The 19000-nt window shown below is 37.8% G+C and overlaps 1 protein-coding gene across 3 annotated transcripts in view; it reads right to left on the reverse strand.

Annotated features, from left to right (window-relative positions):
• Positions 1-19000, reverse strand: part of Tpp2 (tripeptidyl peptidase 2) — a 67493-nt gene that overhangs the window by 45801 nt on the left and 2692 nt on the right. For all 3 annotated transcript variants that reach the window (XM_048455986.3, XM_048455987.3, XM_048455988.3), the window contains exons 2-6: positions 13099-13227; positions 5748-5843; positions 3712-3816; positions 1515-1639; positions 153-316 (exon numbers count right to left, since the gene is read on the reverse strand). In XM_048455986.3, coding sequence (XP_048311943.2) covers positions 153-316; positions 1515-1639; positions 3712-3816; positions 5748-5843; positions 13099-13227 — 619 coding nt within the window. The remainder of the gene's footprint in view (positions 1-152; positions 317-1514; positions 1640-3711; positions 3817-5747; positions 5844-13098; positions 13228-19000) is intronic.

Raw genomic sequence — 19000 nt, forward strand, 5'->3', positions numbered from 1 at the left:
AAAGAGTCAAATCCCATCAAAGTTTCTAGGCTTGGTCCTTCAATAGGAATTTCTATGATGAATTCACTAGCACCTCACTCTGACCTGCAGGGATTTTATCATTCAGACACTACATGGCTATCTCTCACTAGTAAATCTGATAAACCAGATACCTCCACTGGTCACAATGGACAGCAGGTTTCCATCATCATAAATATTAACAGAATAATTCAACATCTCAGCTGTGCCAAAAGAGCCGTATTCTTGGGCCTCTTTGTAGTTTCTCAACACAGTACATTTACTCAAGTCTCCATTTTCATTCGAATCAACACAGGCTCTGTGGAGAAGGAGAAACAGGTATTAAAATTTACCCTTCCACCCTTGCTCTGAAAATCACACAACACAGTTTCTCAGTCATCTTCTCACCGCTTTCTTCTCCCACCACTCAAACCCAACGACTACATCCCTTTGTTTCAGAGTGAGCAGTGAAGCTTAGGACAGAAGTCTCCAGAATCCAGTGCTAAAACCAGGACACTGATAACCACAGATGGTACAGAGAATTATCTGGGCAGGTGAGAAATGAAAACTGAAGCTTGGGTTGGAGTGTGGACTAGTTTAGGACGGCTCAGACACAAAGGACAGCCCTTACTCCCTGCTGCCAATTTCAGTGCTGGTGTTGTGACTCCAGCAGCCTCCACAGCTTCCTGCTACCACACGGCTATAAACTTCAAACTGTAGTCACATACAGCTTTAGGAGAACATTTATTTTTTAACAAAACAAAATTTCCACCTAATTCTATGATTCTCTTCCTACCTGCTGCTTACCTATTTTATTACTATTAAAATTTAAAAGATATGTATTTTAAACACATTATTAGTCTGTCTAAATCTATCTAATTAAAATGTCAAAAAGTTATGTAAAGATCAACCCTTTGTTATTATGCTTGTTTGTGTATGCTTGTGCACTTTGAGATAGTTTTATTACACAGCCCCAAATGGCCTGACAGGAACTAAGCAGCCCATGCTGGTCTTGAACTTGTGACACTTCTCCTGCCTTTGCCTAGTATGTACTGAGATTGCACATATCCACCATTACGCCTACCCCAGGACTGAACACTTGATTACTGTGTTGTGCTGTCAAGTTAACTTAGCTATTCTATCTCTATTTAAAACATCGAAGTCCAAATTTTCTTCCTTTTATTCTTGAGTTTTTAGTGAATGCGCTACAATATTTGTGGTTACTTTGTAAACTGCCCAGTTTTAACAAGGAACATTTCCATACATCTCAGTGATCAACCTGCCAAAAATGTGGCTAATCAAGTAAGATTTTAAAAAACACTAAATGTAATGCTTAACGTAAATACTAAGTTCAAAAGATTTCCCCACAGACATCAAAAGCTGATTCGTCTCTCACACAATGTTGCTAAGTGATATGATTATATACACCAGAACTTTTGCAGCTTTGAGGGTTCACAATCTTTAGGGTAGATAAAAATATTTTTAATAAAGAAGAGCTACAAAATAATTGAGATTACCTCCAGGTCTCACCATCATGCCACACCAAGCAGTCATACACAGGGCCTGGATCACTGTACTTTTTCTCAAAAGAATTAAGTAATTCCACTTGACTTTGAAGCTCTTCCTTGATTAGCTTACTGCCCTATTAATCAGAAAACAGATTAATATTAGAGTATTTTTGTGTGTATGAGAGTTGTATTAACATACGTATGATCAAAGACAATGTTAAACAAATAGAAAAAAATCACTTCACTTCAGAAAAACATAATAAGAAAACAGAATGCTTTTGCAGTGTGGGAGACTGAGTCTAGAGCCTGGAGTACGTAAGGTAAGTGCTCTACCACGGAGCTATATCCTCAGTCCACAATCCCACTTTTGATTAAGAAAATGTATATATTCATAATAAAAGAATAAAAAAGGATAAACACTTATTTGTGACTTGTTCCTGGGATGGCATAACAAAAGCTTTTCTTTGATACATATTAACATGCATGGGCTGTCCAAATTTGCTGCAATTAGCATACTATTTTCATAATAAATAAAAATAAAATCCTTACTACTAATGAATTCATATAAAATGTATTTCATGGAAGTCTTTTGAATGCATTCTCAAACTATAAAAATTTTCAATGCAAGGTAAGCCCTAAATCAGTGTCTACCTCTGATTCCATGAGAAACTGTTACATTACTGAGAGACCTGAATCTTAAATTACATTTTTATTGAATATTTCCAAAGGGCATAGTTCTTTATAAGAATTATTAAACTTAACTGTATTTTATTCTTTAAACAAGAATTGTCACTATTCAAATTAAGCTATGATGATGGTTAGAACTGTTTAAAATATTATAATTTTGAAAACTATGAGAATAACCTGGGAATACTGATTTATTGTCCCTGTGTCTCAGAGTAACACCAAGAAATTGAAAACACTGAGGAGCTTGTTTGCATTTTCAATGTTGTAATTCTAAAATGTACCGCTGTTCATGAATAAACATACTTTAGCTTTTCTTCCTAAAGAAAAAGCATAAAAGCAAACAAAAAAACACAGACATTATTTTCACTTATAAACTAACTGGGAGGGCTCAATGGTTAAGAGCAGCTGCCACACTTGCAGAGGACCAAGGCTTACTTTCACCACACAGCTACGCATAACTGTGTACTTCCGTTCCAGACAAATAACTGCCCTCTTGTGGCCTTTGAGAACATCATGTGTAGACAAACACTCATACACATAAAATAAAAATAAAATTTAAAAAGTTAATGGGCATACTTACATGCCTCTGGTGGGAATATAAACAGGCATTATCATTACGATTTACAAAAAGCTATACCCAACAATGTTTTAAATGATATTTTTCTTTTCTGAAGGATTTATTTTGTGCCTATAATCCCAGCACTCAGGAGGCAGAGACAGTCAGATCTCTGTGAGTTTGAAACCAGCCTTGTCTGAGATCCAAAACAGTGAGTTCCAGAACAGTCAAGCTACACAGAGAACCCGTCTCAAAAACAAAAACCAATAAAAAAGATTTATTTTAATTTTATGTTTGAGTGCTTTGGATGCAATTATGTATTTGCACCACCTGATGCCTGCAGAGGCCAGAATGCTCTGGATCTCCTGGAACTAGAGTTACAAACAACTCTGGGTTCTCCTTGAGAGCACCAAGTGTTCTTAACTCTGAGCCATTTCCTTGGCTCCAAAATGACACTATTCTTAACATTCAAAAAAACAAAGCCAGTACCAATCTGAAAAATGAACAAACTGTATTACACCCATAAACATAGATTATCACACAGAAGTATGATGACCTGCCTGTAATACCTAGGGCACAGCAGATATCCTAACAATCTCAGCAATAGAAACTGCATAAAAGCTCTGTAGGGCTTCAACACACAAACTTCAGAGAGGAAAATCATTCTACAGTGTTAGAGGACAGGATGATGATGTCTTGGGGAGGAAAATGAGACAGTGGCTAGGAAGAGATACAGAGGAATTTCCATGTGTAGCTGGTAAAGATTTCACGGCTATGTTTTAAAATATTCATAATACACATGTAAATTGGTGTGGCATAAATAATGATGTCAGAACTGCTAACTTTAGCCCACTGAGAAAAAAACTGTAAAGAGATGAACCGTATGAAAATGCAGTCTACTGAATCCTTTAGAGTACTAATATAAGTCTTTGAAACATTCAAATAAAAGTGAGTAGCACTAACTTGGGAAGAGCCATTGTTGGCAATATCAAATTCTTCTTGTTTCCTACAAGCTTCTGCAAGCGCAACTCTGTGAACAGGATCCCAGATTTTTTCCTTCCGTTCTTTCTGCAAAGGCAAAAATTTTATCTCACAATAAGGCAGAAAAACTAGTCAGGTAAACCTACATGGTTATGGTTACACCCTGCCAGCAGTTCAGATATTACAAAATTCTGAAACAAAGGCTTATCAAAACCATTTCTAGTGAAGGTAATAAAGAAGTAGATGAATTAATGAAGTTAGTTAGGAGAACAAGTTCATCAAGTCACACAAAGTATTTTTATACAGTTATTTCTCAATTTATACCCGCCCTTCTCCACAATGTAGTTTGCCACACCAGGAACCCTGTCACTGGAGTAGAAGGTACCCACCCCTGGACCTGTACAAAGCTGGGAAATGCAGAGAGGCAAGGACAAAGTCATGACTAAGGAAAGACTGCAGCCTCACTGGGAAGGGCAGGTGTCCTCAATCATCCCTGTCCAGGATGCCTCACCCTCTTCTATTGGACAAGGTTCCAGGCTTCTGAAATTGGTCCTAACCTTTATCGCCATTCTTCACCACATAGTATCTCCTAACAAAAGTTTTCTAAATAAAAGAATCCTTTCAGTAAACTAGTAAACTCGACTATCTATGAAGAGTCTACTTCAACTTTATGATCTATATTCGCATGTCAATTAGTTCCTTATAAAAGCTGACTGAACATAATACAGCAATAAAAAGGCCCTGACATCTGTGTGTTTATATTCAATCAAAACTATGTGCATTAAGGTAAATGCTGGCTCATGGACCTGGAAAGAAGAATATTCTGTGATCAGATGACAGCACCCACATCTGCATCAGGATTACTGTCAATCCTATACCTCGCTTTACAGTTGAAGTACTGGACTCACATCAGCAATTAAGTGTCACAGCAGTGTTCAGAAATGGCACTGTGCAACAGAGTAGCCCACAGCAGTTCCCTTAACAGAGCAGACATTAAACACTTCAAACATTTGCATCATCACAGAAATTTTCACTTCACAGCAACTCTTTAAAGCAAATTCCCAGTCAAACTTAGCTCTTCTTTCTCTAACTATAGACAGGTTTTATTTTATTCATGTATGTGTATGTGTGAATTTATGTGAACTATGTGCATGCTGATGCTCACAGAAGCCAGAAGAGGGCATCAGATCCCCTAGAACTAGAGTTACAAGTAGTTATAAGGCATCTGTGGTTAAGAGCACTGCTGGCTTTCCAAAGGTCCTGAGTTTCAACTCCCAGCAACCACATGGTAATCATCATAACCAACTGTAATGAGATCTGGTGCCCTCTTGAAAAAGAGACCTGGTCAGTTGTCCTCATCAGCTCAGACCATAAAACCCAATATGAACAAATTCAACAGAACCACCATATACAGGCAGCCCATGCATGCTTCAGCATTGCCAGGGCATAGATTTTATTTTTCCAAAATTTCATGAGTCATCATAGGTGTTGAGAACTGAACCTGGGTTCGATGCAAAGACAGTAAGGTAAACTGCTGAGCAATCTCTCCAGCCCAACTTGTGTCTCTTATACACATACTTCAAAGCTTTAGATCTGATGAGCAGAACAATATTAAATGGTGACAAACCAAGAGCAAGAAGACTAGACAACAAGATAAATGGGGCAAATGTTCTTAGACGATACAAGAACAAGAATAAAGAGATCTATTCTTTAAGAAAGTTCTCAAAAAACCTAAAGCTCAGTTTATGTCATCTACCCAAAAGAACCCCAAAATCTGAGTTCTAGTTTAGTTTTGCTTTATTCTTCCTTAAACTAACTAGCCCATGCACCCAAGACTAAGAATGACTTTAAGTAAAACACATACTCTTGAACAGTCTTTCAAAGTCCAAGTCCCTAGAAGATTTAAGACCTCATGACATTCACAAAAGCAAAACTTAAATTAAAAAAAAATCCTTTTTCTTCAAGTAGGAATCTAAGCATATACACACGCAAGCAATTGATTCTGGGTTTCTCATTACCTGTATTCTTTCCTTGAGAGCCTTTGGATAGAAGTCATAGCCATTTTTAATGCCAATATGATATTTTCCTGAAGGATTTGTCCAGTTTGCAGGAATCTGTAGGTAAAACAAATTGCTCATTCACTTCTCAATGCCAATAATACACCACTGTGGGATCAAACTATCTCACATCTACTTTACTGGCTTACTGTGGGTAAAGAGGTTTATGTATAGGAGAAATACTTCTAATACTCTAAGTGGTCACTTAATGTCACTATGACTTTATAGTTTATAAAATCCTTTGAAAATATATTACTTCGTTAAATCACTAACATTATTAACCAGCTCTTAAACATTGCTGACGCCTCACCTCTCCCTTTATCACACTTGTGCCATTAAGTAGCAGGGAGGAAAAGCAATTTTCAGAACTTATCCCACACTCACATTTCCTATTTAGAGTAAGAACGTCATTCGTCTACAACAGCAGCATACAGACAGTGCACAGATACTACACAGGGCTCTTTGGATCCTTATTGACAAAGCATTATAAAATCATGCTAATTTCATTTAAGATCTCTAACACTCTCAAATTATCTCATCATCTGTAAAAATAGGTTTTAATAGAAAGATGAAATGAAATTACTTATACAAACTGGAAGGTAAAAAATTGGAATCTAGTTCCATCGAAATTCAGTTAAAAAGGTATGAGATTTTAGACCAGATAAATGTGGTTGTGACTCTCAACCACTAATGGGGGTGGGGGGGTCCATTTATTTCCTCTTGTGTGCAAGGAAGAAATATCCCATAATCCTAACCTTATGACTGTATTTTGGGGATGGCGAGGGGGAGATGTATGGGGCCTCTCTATTCTTCTTGGAGGCAAAGTAGCACAGTTTCAGAGAAGTTGATTCAGCAAAAGCAAGCACTCCATGGAGAGCGCAGAGTAGGCTGTCTCAAAAGTGAGGTGGCAAGAGTGCAGTTCTAATACATATGCCTTAGAGAAGTGTCTATGAATATTTATGTGGGTTACATCTTCATGCATATGTCATTCACCCTCTTCTCTTCCCAAATCATGGGAGGATGAAATAGCGGAGCCAAGGTCTTTTGAGGACGCAGGCCCTTTCAGTGCGTGTGTGGGATGCCTGGCACCTTAGCTTCTGATGGACGGAGAACAACCGACCCATCAGCAGCCTCAAGGCCATTTAACCTCAAAGGGCTATGAAAAGGCCAATGCCAAGATGCATCAGCAGTTTCCCTTTGAGAATGGCTCAAGGAAGCCAGGCAGTGGCAATGCACGTCTTTAATCCCAGCACTTGGGCGGCAGAGACAGGAGGATCTCTATGAGTTTGAGGCTAGCCTGGTCTACAAGAGTTAGTTCCAGGACAGGCTCCAAAGCTACAGAGAAACCCTGTGTCAAAAGAAAAGAAAAAGAAAAAGAAAACAGAGAACAGCTCAAGGTTCATGACTGCTCTCATGCTCCCTTCTCTGGCGGCTGAGGATTTCTGCTTCTCCAGGATCAGACTGTCTGTTATTGTAGACCTTCATTTCTCATGGAAGCTGGGATGCAGTAGACAGGCAGGCTGCTCCCACCACTCATGTCTATCTTCTACCCAGCAGTGAGCTGGGGATCAGAACTACTTTATGATTCCTATCAATCACAAAATGCAATGAATATCAAGCAATTTAACATAGCAAAATTTATTCTGATTCATCCTAATTATGAAAAACAGCTGTTAGCTTTGTGCTAAACACCAAGTTGAACTGCCAATTCACATCTGGTTGCCTCATGCCTTTAATCCCAGCAGTCAGAAGCAAAGGGTAGGTAGATCTCTGTGAATTTGAGGCCAGCCTGGTCTATATAATAAGCTCCAGGACAGTCAGTAATACTCAGAGACCCTGTCTCAAAAACAAAAACAAACAAAAAATCCTCACTTGTCTCACTTATAGTCTCTTTCTCCAACTCATTCCCATGTTTTATAGCAATTATTACCTACATATAAAACTTTTGGGTGAAAATTTCATCATATTAGATATATGAAAACTATTATTAAAGGTCTATGTTTTAACTAATAATTTGAAAGTCAACTGGCTGCATATTAAATTTCATCCATTGTCAGAAAACACATTCTTCATATTCTTAAAATGCCTTGACACAACAAAAACAGTGACGAAATGTTGCAACAAAGTGCCACTACCAGGCAACACAAGTGTCCACTGTACATGTACCTCTATAAACTTTGGTGAGTGACAAGTGAAAATGTTCAAAAGGCCATAAAATGCCAACTAATAAAAGCAAAACTCAAAAGCTATTCAACATATTTAATCATGTTAGTTAGCATATATATAAAAAACAATGAAAATAATCCTGTGGTCAATTTATTTAACTATAAATAAAACAAAAATTCCACAGGGTCATGGAAGTACATATTTCTCAAAAATTAGTATTATCTACTTTCCTTTAAAGGTAGACTAGTTATAAAAATTATATACAAAAAAACTCAATAAAAGTCATACTACATTAACTAAGACAATTATAGAATGTCATTTTATATATTTAAATAGTATAAATTTTGAAGTTATGTGTGATATCTTTAAGTAGCAAAGTTTTTTATTTTCACCACTTTTAGAAACATTTAAAATGGTTTAAACTACAGATAGTAATTAAGATCATTTTTCTTATAGGTGTGATGTATATCTGTGTGGGAGTATGCACATGTTGTACATATGAAGTTCATGGAGGCCAAAGGTTGATGTAGAATTTCTCTACTGCTCCCCATCCTGTTTTTTGAGACAGGGTCTCTCAATCAGAAGCTAAGACAGCTGGTCACTGAGATTCAGGGATCCTACTGATTCTACCTTGAAGTGCTGAAATTACAGCTGAATGCTACCACACTGCAATTTGAGGTGCTGGGGATCTGAGTTCAGGTCTTCATGTTCACATAGCAGATACTTCATCTACTGAGCTATCTCTCCAAATCTCCATGGAGATCAACTTTGTCTCCTTTTTAAAGACAGGATATATTATTTTGTATGAAAACCCACTTTGCCTGGGACTCAAAATCCCTGTCTGGAGTACATAATCTCATTAATTATGAATTATAGTTCATTTCTGAAACTCTCAAAAGAGGTTAGCTAACAAATGGGACATTTTTCATAATGAACCAAATAGCACCCTGAGTTGTTTCAGTCTTGCCAGCTTCATAGCACATGCCTATAAAGTCATACACTATTTGCTTTGGTTATACTAAATCTAGTCACACTCTTCTGTATGCCTGTATTAACCTGTTCATAAAATTTTTCATTTTTTGAGGCTAAATATAGATTATTTTTTAAAAGGTTTAATTTCAATGTGGTAAAGTGAGAACAGCATGGTGTTCCCTTCCATAACGCTACTGTATTGAGAACTGAGTCGAGAACTACTGGAAAACCACAGGATAAAGAGAACTAAGAAGTAAGACTTAAAGGTGAGCCAACCTTTGGACATTGCTAACACGACACTGTCATAGACAAACTTCACAACCCAGCAACTCTCTTTCTTCCCCCCACCCGCCATGTCTTACATAAGTTCATGGCTTTCTCTTGGTTCAAATGTCTCCTGTGAGCTTCAGGATAGACAGGTCTGCTAACAAACTTTGAAGGTAGCCAAGTTAAAAGAAAGACATGAGAACTAAAGGATTGTTAATGTGTGATATGGACATACTAGGTTTTCTTATGGGAAAAATGAGACTCCAACTTCAAACTAAGTATAAAAAAATTCCAGTCAAATTCTCTAAAACAAATAAGAAAAAATACAACTTTCTAGGTATACTGGGAATATTGTCATATTCAGTCATACATTTAATTAATTTTTAGAGCTTTGAGTTTTCATTAAGTACATATGTATATGTAAAAACTGAAAATTTCAAGTTTAAAATGGAAAATGGATATATAAAAGAATGCTACAAACCACTAAGAAAACAATGCACAGTTCAGTAGCATTAAAATAAAACAAAACAAAAATGAAAAGGGTAAATGAACATTTAGTACTTCATACGAAACCCTAAAGCCCAAATCTATGAAAAAATGGCTGATCTCATTAAACGAGTGCAAATTAAACCTACAACATGATATACTGAGATTCCTATCCATTTTTAAGATTTTATTTTTTAAAGTTCTGAAAATTCCAAGTATTTGAAGTTAAAAGCTGGCCAGGCACGATGGTGCACACCTATAATCCCAGCACTTGGGATGTGGAGGCAGGAAAATCAGGTGAGTACAAGGCCAGTCTCAAATAAAAGGTAAAGACATTAGTAATGACCTAGTAAAGCTGTATCTCCATGACTCAGCAATTCTTCTGGCATACACCATGGAGACATCAGCACACATGCACAGGAAATGTGCATAATGCTTTCAAAAGAACTGTTACTCAACAGTCCCAAACTGCAACAAACAGTTCAATACACAGAGCAAATAGACTGTGCTGTATAGAAATCTTGAAACTGAAAACCGAACCCATTATTGCAACATTCAACAACAATAAAGGCCAGTCAATCTCAATTCTTGCAAACACCACCAACAACAAGAAGAACTGATACAGAAATAAGGGCATTCATGAAAAGCTGGAAAGTAGGGAAAACTAAATACTGCATTTTATTTATCTGCACAAAGGTGATAAAACAACAAATGATATCACAAAAGTTGAAACTGATTATGATATGGAACAAAGAAGTAAAGATTGTAGAGGACTATCATCTGAAAACAATGGCTACCAAAGTATTACCTGTACCTGGTCTTAAACAAGAAGAATGAGGCTCTGTTGGTTGTTTATGAGCTATTTGGAAGAAGGAGAAATAAAGACAGATATTCACTTCACTGTAACACATGGCTAAGTCAAAGAAACTTATTGTACTACTTTCAGAAAATGGTGTCCTGAAGAGGTAAGGAGAGCCAAGTAGTCATGGTACCAGTGACTAATAATTATTCCTTCCTGAGACTATAAAACATCTCAGCCAGGCGGTGGTAGTGCACACCTTTAATCACAGCACTCAGGAGGCAGAGGCAGGTGGATCTCTAAGAGTTCAAGGCCAGTCTGGTATAAAAGAGCTAGTACCAGGACAAGCATCAAAGCTACACAGAGAAACCCTGTCTCGAAAAAAGAAAAAGAAAAAAAATTCTCAATACCTCTGTAAGTACATTTTATGCATGGATGGAGGAGGGAAAGATTGGTACAAAGTCTGTATGAAGAGCAATTAGTCTCCACTATCCTATTCCACAAGCTATCCAAACTTAACCAAAGAGTATCTCCCCCTGCGTGGACTAGGAGACCGGTCAAGAGGTCAACTCCCTGGAGAACGTTCATATTGGAGCGATGATACACACTGGAGAACAGTCTTCATGTGAGCAACAGGCAGAACTATCAGTCTTAACTGCTTTACCTTATTTATTAAGAAATGATACATTACATAAAATTTCTACCTTTGAGCACTAGTGACAATAGTTCATACCGCTTATTGAAAGTTTAGGTTATTACAGTTATCTAAAAATAAGCAACCAAGAATAATTATGTAGGTCTAAATCTGCAGGGTTCACTAGAAGTATGATCTACTGTCGTATAGGGTAAATGAATATACTTCAAACTAGGTCTGCTTGTTCTAAAAGATTAAAAATAAAAATCATTCTCAATTTTTTGTCATCCTCTAAATGGATTAACCAGTAACTCATAAATAGCTCTATGCTTGTTTTATATCTATTGTCTCATGCTTAGCTTACAGATTCCTTTCTACCAAGGACAAAATAAAGCAAAGCCAGTCATTTAAGTTGGTAGGTTTTAGGGCCTAAATATTTCTTCATGGTTGGGTTCACTGAAAAAATGATGAAGGCAAAAAAACTATGTAGGTGGTTACTTTCTCTTTTTTTTCTCTTCAAAAGCTAAAACCATTTGTTGACCTCAATTTAAAAAAAAATCCCAATTACAAGTACTTTACTGAACAAATAACTTCTAAGATGGCCCTCATGACGCACATCCTAGAGTATCCATGCTCTTCCAGGTGTCTGCTGATGACTGCATGATTTCCAATGAACAGAATACCATGAAGAGATGGTATCACTTATAAGCTAACCTTATAAAGATCCATGACTTTCACCATGATTATTCTCTTAGACTCTTGCCCTGAGAGAAGACAGCTGCCATGCTCACTATAAAACAGCTCCGTCAAGAGAGTTATGTGGCAAAGAAACAAGGGGTAGTGTGCAGCCTTTAACCCCAGCACTTGGGAGGCAAAACAGGTAGAATTGGGAACAGCCTGGTCTACCTAGCGTTCTAGGACTGATAAAACAACCAAACAGGTAGAATTGGGAACAGCCTGGTCTACCTAGCGTTCTAGGACTGATAAAACAACCAAACAGGTAGAATTGGGAACAGCCTGGTCTACCTAGCGTTCTAGGACTGATAGAACAACCAAACAGGTAGAATTGGGAACAGCCTGGTCTACCTAGCGTTCTAGGACTGATAAAACAACCAAACAGGTAGAATTGGGAACAGCCTGGTCTACCTAGCGCTCTAGGACTGATAAAACAACCAAACAGGTAGAATTGGGAACAGCCTGGTCTACCTAGCGTTCTAGGACTGATAAAACAACCAAACAGGTAGAATTGGGAACAGCCTGGTCTACCTAGCGCTCTAGGACTGATAAAACAACCAAACAGGTAGAATTGGGAACAGCCTGGTCTACCTAGCATTCTAGGACTGATAAAACAACCAAACAAATAAACCAAATTATGTCCATGGAACAGCCAACTTCCCAACGGTCACTAGCTAAGCCTTTAAATGAAACCACAACCATGGTCAACAATTTACAACTTCATGAGAAATTCACAACTTTAAGCTGTTGGGAAACTCCACCTGAACCCAACTGTCACATTCTAGACCCCATGCCTGAGAAAACCCAAAGGGGAGGCCCCTCCCCCTGAGATGCTCAAGACCACGACTATAGGTCTTTAAGACAAGATATCCAGAACTGACCCATAGCTTCTCCTTCCTTCCAAGACTACCCAGGAGTTGCTTTGTTCAGATTAAAACCTGGTCTTATTAATTCGGTTTGATTTGGCTTATTACATCTGTGGAGGATACCCAATAACTGAGGATTCAATACTTACCATAGCATCCATCAACATGACAACCTATGTTCTTAGAAGACAGTAATGGAACATCTCCTTATTTTATACTAAGGGTTTTGGGATATTTTGCTTTGTAAGTAACAGGTAAATACTACTCTAGTGCCAATTTAAGTTTTAAAATATTAAGATGTTTTGAAGCAACATTACAAAACAAAGGAAGAGGGGAAAAGAACCAACAAACCAAAATCCCATTCAATAAGAAGAGAAATGTTCCAACCTTAAGCACTCTTCCAGAAAGACCAATAATTTCCCCATCTTTCGGCTCTACTTCTGTAGCAGTATTCACATCACCACTTCCTGTGGTATCAATGATGTCAATGATTTTTGGTTTTCCATCAGTTGTAACCTAAAAATTGAGACAAAGAAAATGAGTTAGATTTTGTCTTTAAAGAAAGTAATATAAATCCATGTATGTACACACTATGTAATATACATTTATGTATATATACTTATATCTATGGAATTTTTCATTTATATTAAAAATAATATAATTAAGAGAAAAGTATAGGGGTTGGAGAGATGTCTCAGTGGTTAAGAGCACTGCCTACTCTTCCAAAGGTCCTGAGTTCAATTCCCGGCAACCACATAGTGGCTCACAACCATCTGTTGTGAGATCTGGTGCCCTCTTCTGGCCTCCAGGTATACATGCAGACAGAATACTGAGAATACTCTATACAGAATAAATAAATAAATCTAAAAAAAACCAAAAAAGTATAAATAAACAGTAAAGAAAAAATTATTCATGGAAAAAATATACAACCCTTTAAGTGGTTTCATATATTTCTTTAATATTTGCAATCTTTTGGGTGTTGGATATAGCAGTTGTTAGTACACAAAATTCCTTATCTTACATACAGCAGGGCAAGGAAGTAGATAATAAATAAAGATGTAAAATACTGAGAAATTAAGCTAAAGACAGGAAATAAGAAGTACTGATTTATCCATTTTAACTTGGTTGGTCAACGAAGGCCTTGCTGAGAAGGCAACGTGTGAGCAAATATCTGAAGAAAAGTACGCTCTGAGCTGGGTAGAAAACAGTAGCATTTTATTACTCAATGTTGGACCAGTACTTGTAAATCCCAAGTTCAACGGTTAAACATTCTCATATTTGTTTTGCTCCCAATGTTGTCCTTCTAAGTCTCATCCTACACCAGTTGCTCAAGCCAGACACAGAAGTCTTTCTGACTATCTCATTTACATCTTGCACCACAGCTATCAGGAAGTCCTTCCTCTACAATGGAACTCAAATCCATTTGTCTACTTCTATCACCACTGTGCCAGCTTGTCAAACCACTGCCATCTCTTCCTTTCGCAATGTACACATCAGCTTCTTAAATCAAGTTGAAACTCACTCTTTATGGGGGTCCTGTAACTTAATACTGTATGAAATCACACACACACACACACACACACACACACACACACACACACACAAACAAAAGCCTGGCAACAGTAAAAGGTTACTGGGTGTGCGACAACCAAAACTTAATTCAACTAAATGTGTGGCAGCACTTAGGCCAGCTGAATTGTATAAGTACTGCGGTTTTGGTGTTGAAAATTCAACATGCATACTTTTACTGAGCAGGCCATCATACTACAAAACACTTGGTTGAAATCCCAGGCTGATATGACCAGGCTCTATTCTATGGACTGCTGTATTTTTAGTACATGAAATCTTCTACTCTCATAGAAATCTAATAGCTTAATTTCAGAAATCACAGCTTTTCATATTTTCTCTCCACCACTCCTTAGTGGTACAGGAGAATTGTCTGTATTCTGTCATGTTTTAAATAAACACTGATTGGCCAGGCAGGAGGTGTAGGTGGGAAAACCAGACAGGAAGTGGAAATGATGCAAGGAGAGCAGGAGAATTCTGGGGAAGAGGAAGTTGATTTCTCCCACTCCTGCCCAGACCACAAAAGCAGCAGGATGTGAGCTGCCCCACTGAAAAAGGTACTGAGCCACATGGCTAACATAGATCAGAAAAATGGGTTAATCAAGATGTAAGAGTTAGCTAATAAGTAGTCAGACCTAATGGGCCAATCAGCTTTATAACTTCCAGAGATCTGTGTGTGATTTTTCTCTGGGACTAAATAGCTGGGGGACGGGGCAGAACAGAAAACTCAAATAACAAATAGCCCCCCCCCATGTTACACCTCAGCATGTAAATATCAAATTAGTTTATCTTTAAATTGGGCTGTGTTAAACAAGCTTATTCATCTCATTGAGTATGTACATTTGCTTTTAGTAAATGCTTTTATATTTGACCAAATTTTTTAAATAATTAAAAAAAGATTTACTTTCACTTATGTGTTTGCCTATATATATGTATATGTACCACACGTGTGCCTGGTGCCCTAAGAGGCCAAGAGAGGATGATAGATCCTCAGAACTGGAGTCGAATGTTGTTGTGAGCTGCAGTGTGGATTGGGAACTGAACTCACTCGCATCTTCTCCAGCTCCTAAAATAAGCTTCTTTATGACTTATCAGTAAATACTTGATTTGTACATTTACTTTTATTTGCCTATATACCAGGGGTTGTGTGTTAAAGTTCACAGGAAGAGAGAGGTCGGTTACGAGTGAAAAACACTGAAGACCCTTACATAAGCCATGTCCTTAAGGTGCTTCTTTCCCAGCGGGCCCCTATGCACTATGCACGATGCAGGCAGACTGTGTTTTATTACTCCTCTCCCTCCAGATCCATAGTGCACTCAGAACACAAGATGCTCTGTGGCACTACTTCCCATAAAATGCTGACCATTTTTGCCTCGACTGTCTTCATACAGTCCTCCTCCTTAGATTCTTTATCTCTTCAGCTGTATTAAGAGCATTCGATTGTGCATTTCAGTTTTCTAGTAAAGTTATCGCCCCTTCAGAAAACCGCCCCAGATGACTCCTTTCATGTGTTCCCCACTCTCAGCGTCATACTGCACACTGTTCACCTCACAGGACACAACCCAACTTTCAACAACACACACGAGGTGACTCTCAGCAGTGTCTCCTCTTAGAGTACACACTCCACAGGGACACACTCCATTCAAGTTGCAAACAGACACCCAGCAACAACAGTGATGGCTGGGTATTAACATGTTTTTATGACTGAATGATCCAACTTGGCATCGGCTCTAATAACTTTGTTAAGATATGTTTCTTTACGAGCCATAAATTTTCATGTGAGCCACAACACAACTGCTACAGGAAACTGTAGTAGAATATTTTTACAGACAAATAATTGATAAGGCTTTGGGGCTAGTTTTGCAAACCAAGTCATTGTGTTCAATATATACTTATGGAGCATGCCTATACTTAAAGAAACTCAGTACTAATTTTTGTGGTAAATGATCTAATATACATTTCTACCAAGGGTACATATTGGCAGCAGGCACCTTTACCACTGAGCCACCTCACAAGCCCTTTCTACTTCTTTTTGAGAGCCATCTAATTCACTTTCCCATTTATTACTGTCAGTTGAGATATACATGTATAAAAATGTCATAAGGAAACCCATCATTTTGTACAATGAACACATACACTAGTTAAAGCTGTATTTGTGTAGACACACACACACACACGTATATAGTCTCTATCTCTCTCTCTCTCTCTCTCTCTCTCTCACACACACACACACACACACACACACACACACACCAACAGGAAATAGACATGAAAACACAAGGTCTGTAAAAAAGAGAAAGAAAGAAGAAAATAAAACATGTCAAGAATGTAACAAACACAAAGTCTTCAGACTTTTCTTACACCTGGAAAATTCATAAATCTTTAGGACCAGGATTGTGGCCATTACTATTAAATCATTTGACTATCATGAATCTTTTCCCCAACACAAAGTATTTCCTCTATAGTATATGCAAAGTTTTGTATGTAAGATATACTCAAGGAAGCAGTGACTCTTAGAGAAAACAAGGAACATTTTTTTTTTCTTGACAGGGCCAAGAAGGTAAAGCTTTGGATCACACGTAGAACTCTGTCCTGCTGCCCTGAAAAACCAAGAGAATCACGGTGTGAAGTTCCAAAGGGCCTGTCAGGCTCAGGGTTTTTTGTTGTTGTTGTTTTGTAATGGCGAATCAATCCCACACCAATTATGTTTTAAGGGGGTATTTATTTTGGGAGGTAAAACTTACATACACCATAAACCATCAGGAAGGGAGCCTAGTCGCTGGAGCAGGAGCCGGAACCAAGCGCAGGAACCAAGAGGCCGAGCTGAGCTTGCCGCCCTTCTTTTAAAGAGAAATATACCATGCCCCAGTGGGCTCGTGCTTCAGCGACTACTGGCTGAAGCAGCGGAAGGTACTCCTGCAGCAGGTTTGTTTTGTTTTGTTTTGCTTTTTTTGAACAGCAATCTGTAAGCTTTCTTGGATATCTATACTAGAAGAAAGCTGATAACCAAGAAGTTCAATAATATGAAAATTTAGGAAAAAAAGTTGCAATGAAAATGATCAAACTAGTAAAACAAACCCTCATTATCAGTATGTGAGCAGAGGAAAAGCCAAACAAGACTTAGTGATTTGTTTACCATGTATTGTTTCTGTTAAGTTTTACTTATAAGAAGTGCTCGTGGTCTCTCTGTCTCTCTCTCACCCACCCCCCACCCCCCCACACACACAGAGGGAGACAAAGAGAGAGAGAGAGAGAGAGAGAGAGAGAGAGAGAGAGAGAGAGAGAAGGGAGGAAGGGAGAGCGAGGCAGACAAACATACAAAATACACATACAGAAAATTTAAATTTTTGTTCACTCTGTTGGAGATTTTCTAATAGACAAGAACTTGGGGCTGAAAAAAAAAATAAAGGCAAGATCATATGAGAATTTTGTAGTAGAGGTTTGGGATAAGAAGGAAATTCAACTAGTAATAGAGGAAATATGCAGTCCATCTTTAAGGAAGGAGAGGTGCGTGGATGAGGGCTGGCAAGCCTGGAAAATGGAATAATGGGGAAAGTCACCGCAATAACCTTGAAGGGGAGACAGGGAAACGCTTCCTGGATACTAACTAAATAAAAAAAAATTGCCTACCATTTCCCCTAAATGTCAGGAATACAAGTTGCTTATTTCTCCACTGTACCTATTATGGAGCAGAAAATGGTATGGGTAGAAGCCATTCATTAACCATTTGTAAAGACCAGAACAAGAGGCAAAAGGCTTGCTAACCATCAAAAACAAACGCTCACTAAACAAAGAAAAAGTAGCATTTACTTGAAATTTCAATGGAAAAAAATTGAAAATGTACATTTAAGTATGTGATTACTACTCAGTAACTTTTATTCTGAGAGCATGATCAATTCATAAGGATCCCTGCTTTTAGAAAGCTTATCAGTTGGGATAACAGAGGAGTAGAGATAATAATCCAAGGCAGGAAGTTTAAGGAAGTAGTCAAGAAATGCCTTAAGGACACAAACCTCAGCTTGCAGAAACTAAGCCCAAGGAAATGACAGTCACTAAAACTAAAGTATAACCAATTATATATGTTGGATTACTTATTAATACTTTAGTGAAAGAGTACACTAATGAGCACACTAAAAATACTTTTTTTGAGCTGGGTGTTAGTGGCGCACAACTTTAATCCCAGCACTCGGGTGGCAGAGGCAGGCGGATCTCTGTGAGATCAAGACCAGCCTGGTTTACAGAGCTAGCTTCAGGACAGCTAGAGCTACTACACAGAGAAACCCTGTATCAAAAAAAAAAAAAAAAAATCACAAATGCCAACCAAACAAAAAACTTTCATGAAGCTATTTGTATCCATTTACAGCAAATTGTTTTTTTCTAAAAGGACAGTTTCCTATTATGCATGCACATCTTTTTCAACAAAATGCTTATTATTACTAGCAGATTTGATACCAAATAAATTTGATATATGCTTTCCAAGAATTTTAACCAGGAAAATGTAAGGTGGGGTAACAAGAAGGTGGGGTAACAAGATAAAAAAATGTAAGCACTATTAGGAATACTTACAACTTGAGAGGAGAACAAAAGGGAGAAGAACTGAAACCTCTGATAGCCTTACTCACGTCTACAGCCGCAGACCTTAACAGTAGAGCTAAATACCTGGCAAAGACTCAATGAAATCAGTAATGTTTTAAAGGATGAAGCAGGAGTTTGCAGGTGACTA

Source organism: Myodes glareolus, chromosome 27 (assembly GCF_982192425.1).
Source record: "Myodes glareolus chromosome 27, mMyoGla1.1, whole genome shotgun sequence".
NCBI lineage: Eukaryota > Metazoa > Chordata > Mammalia > Rodentia > Cricetidae > Myodes > Myodes glareolus.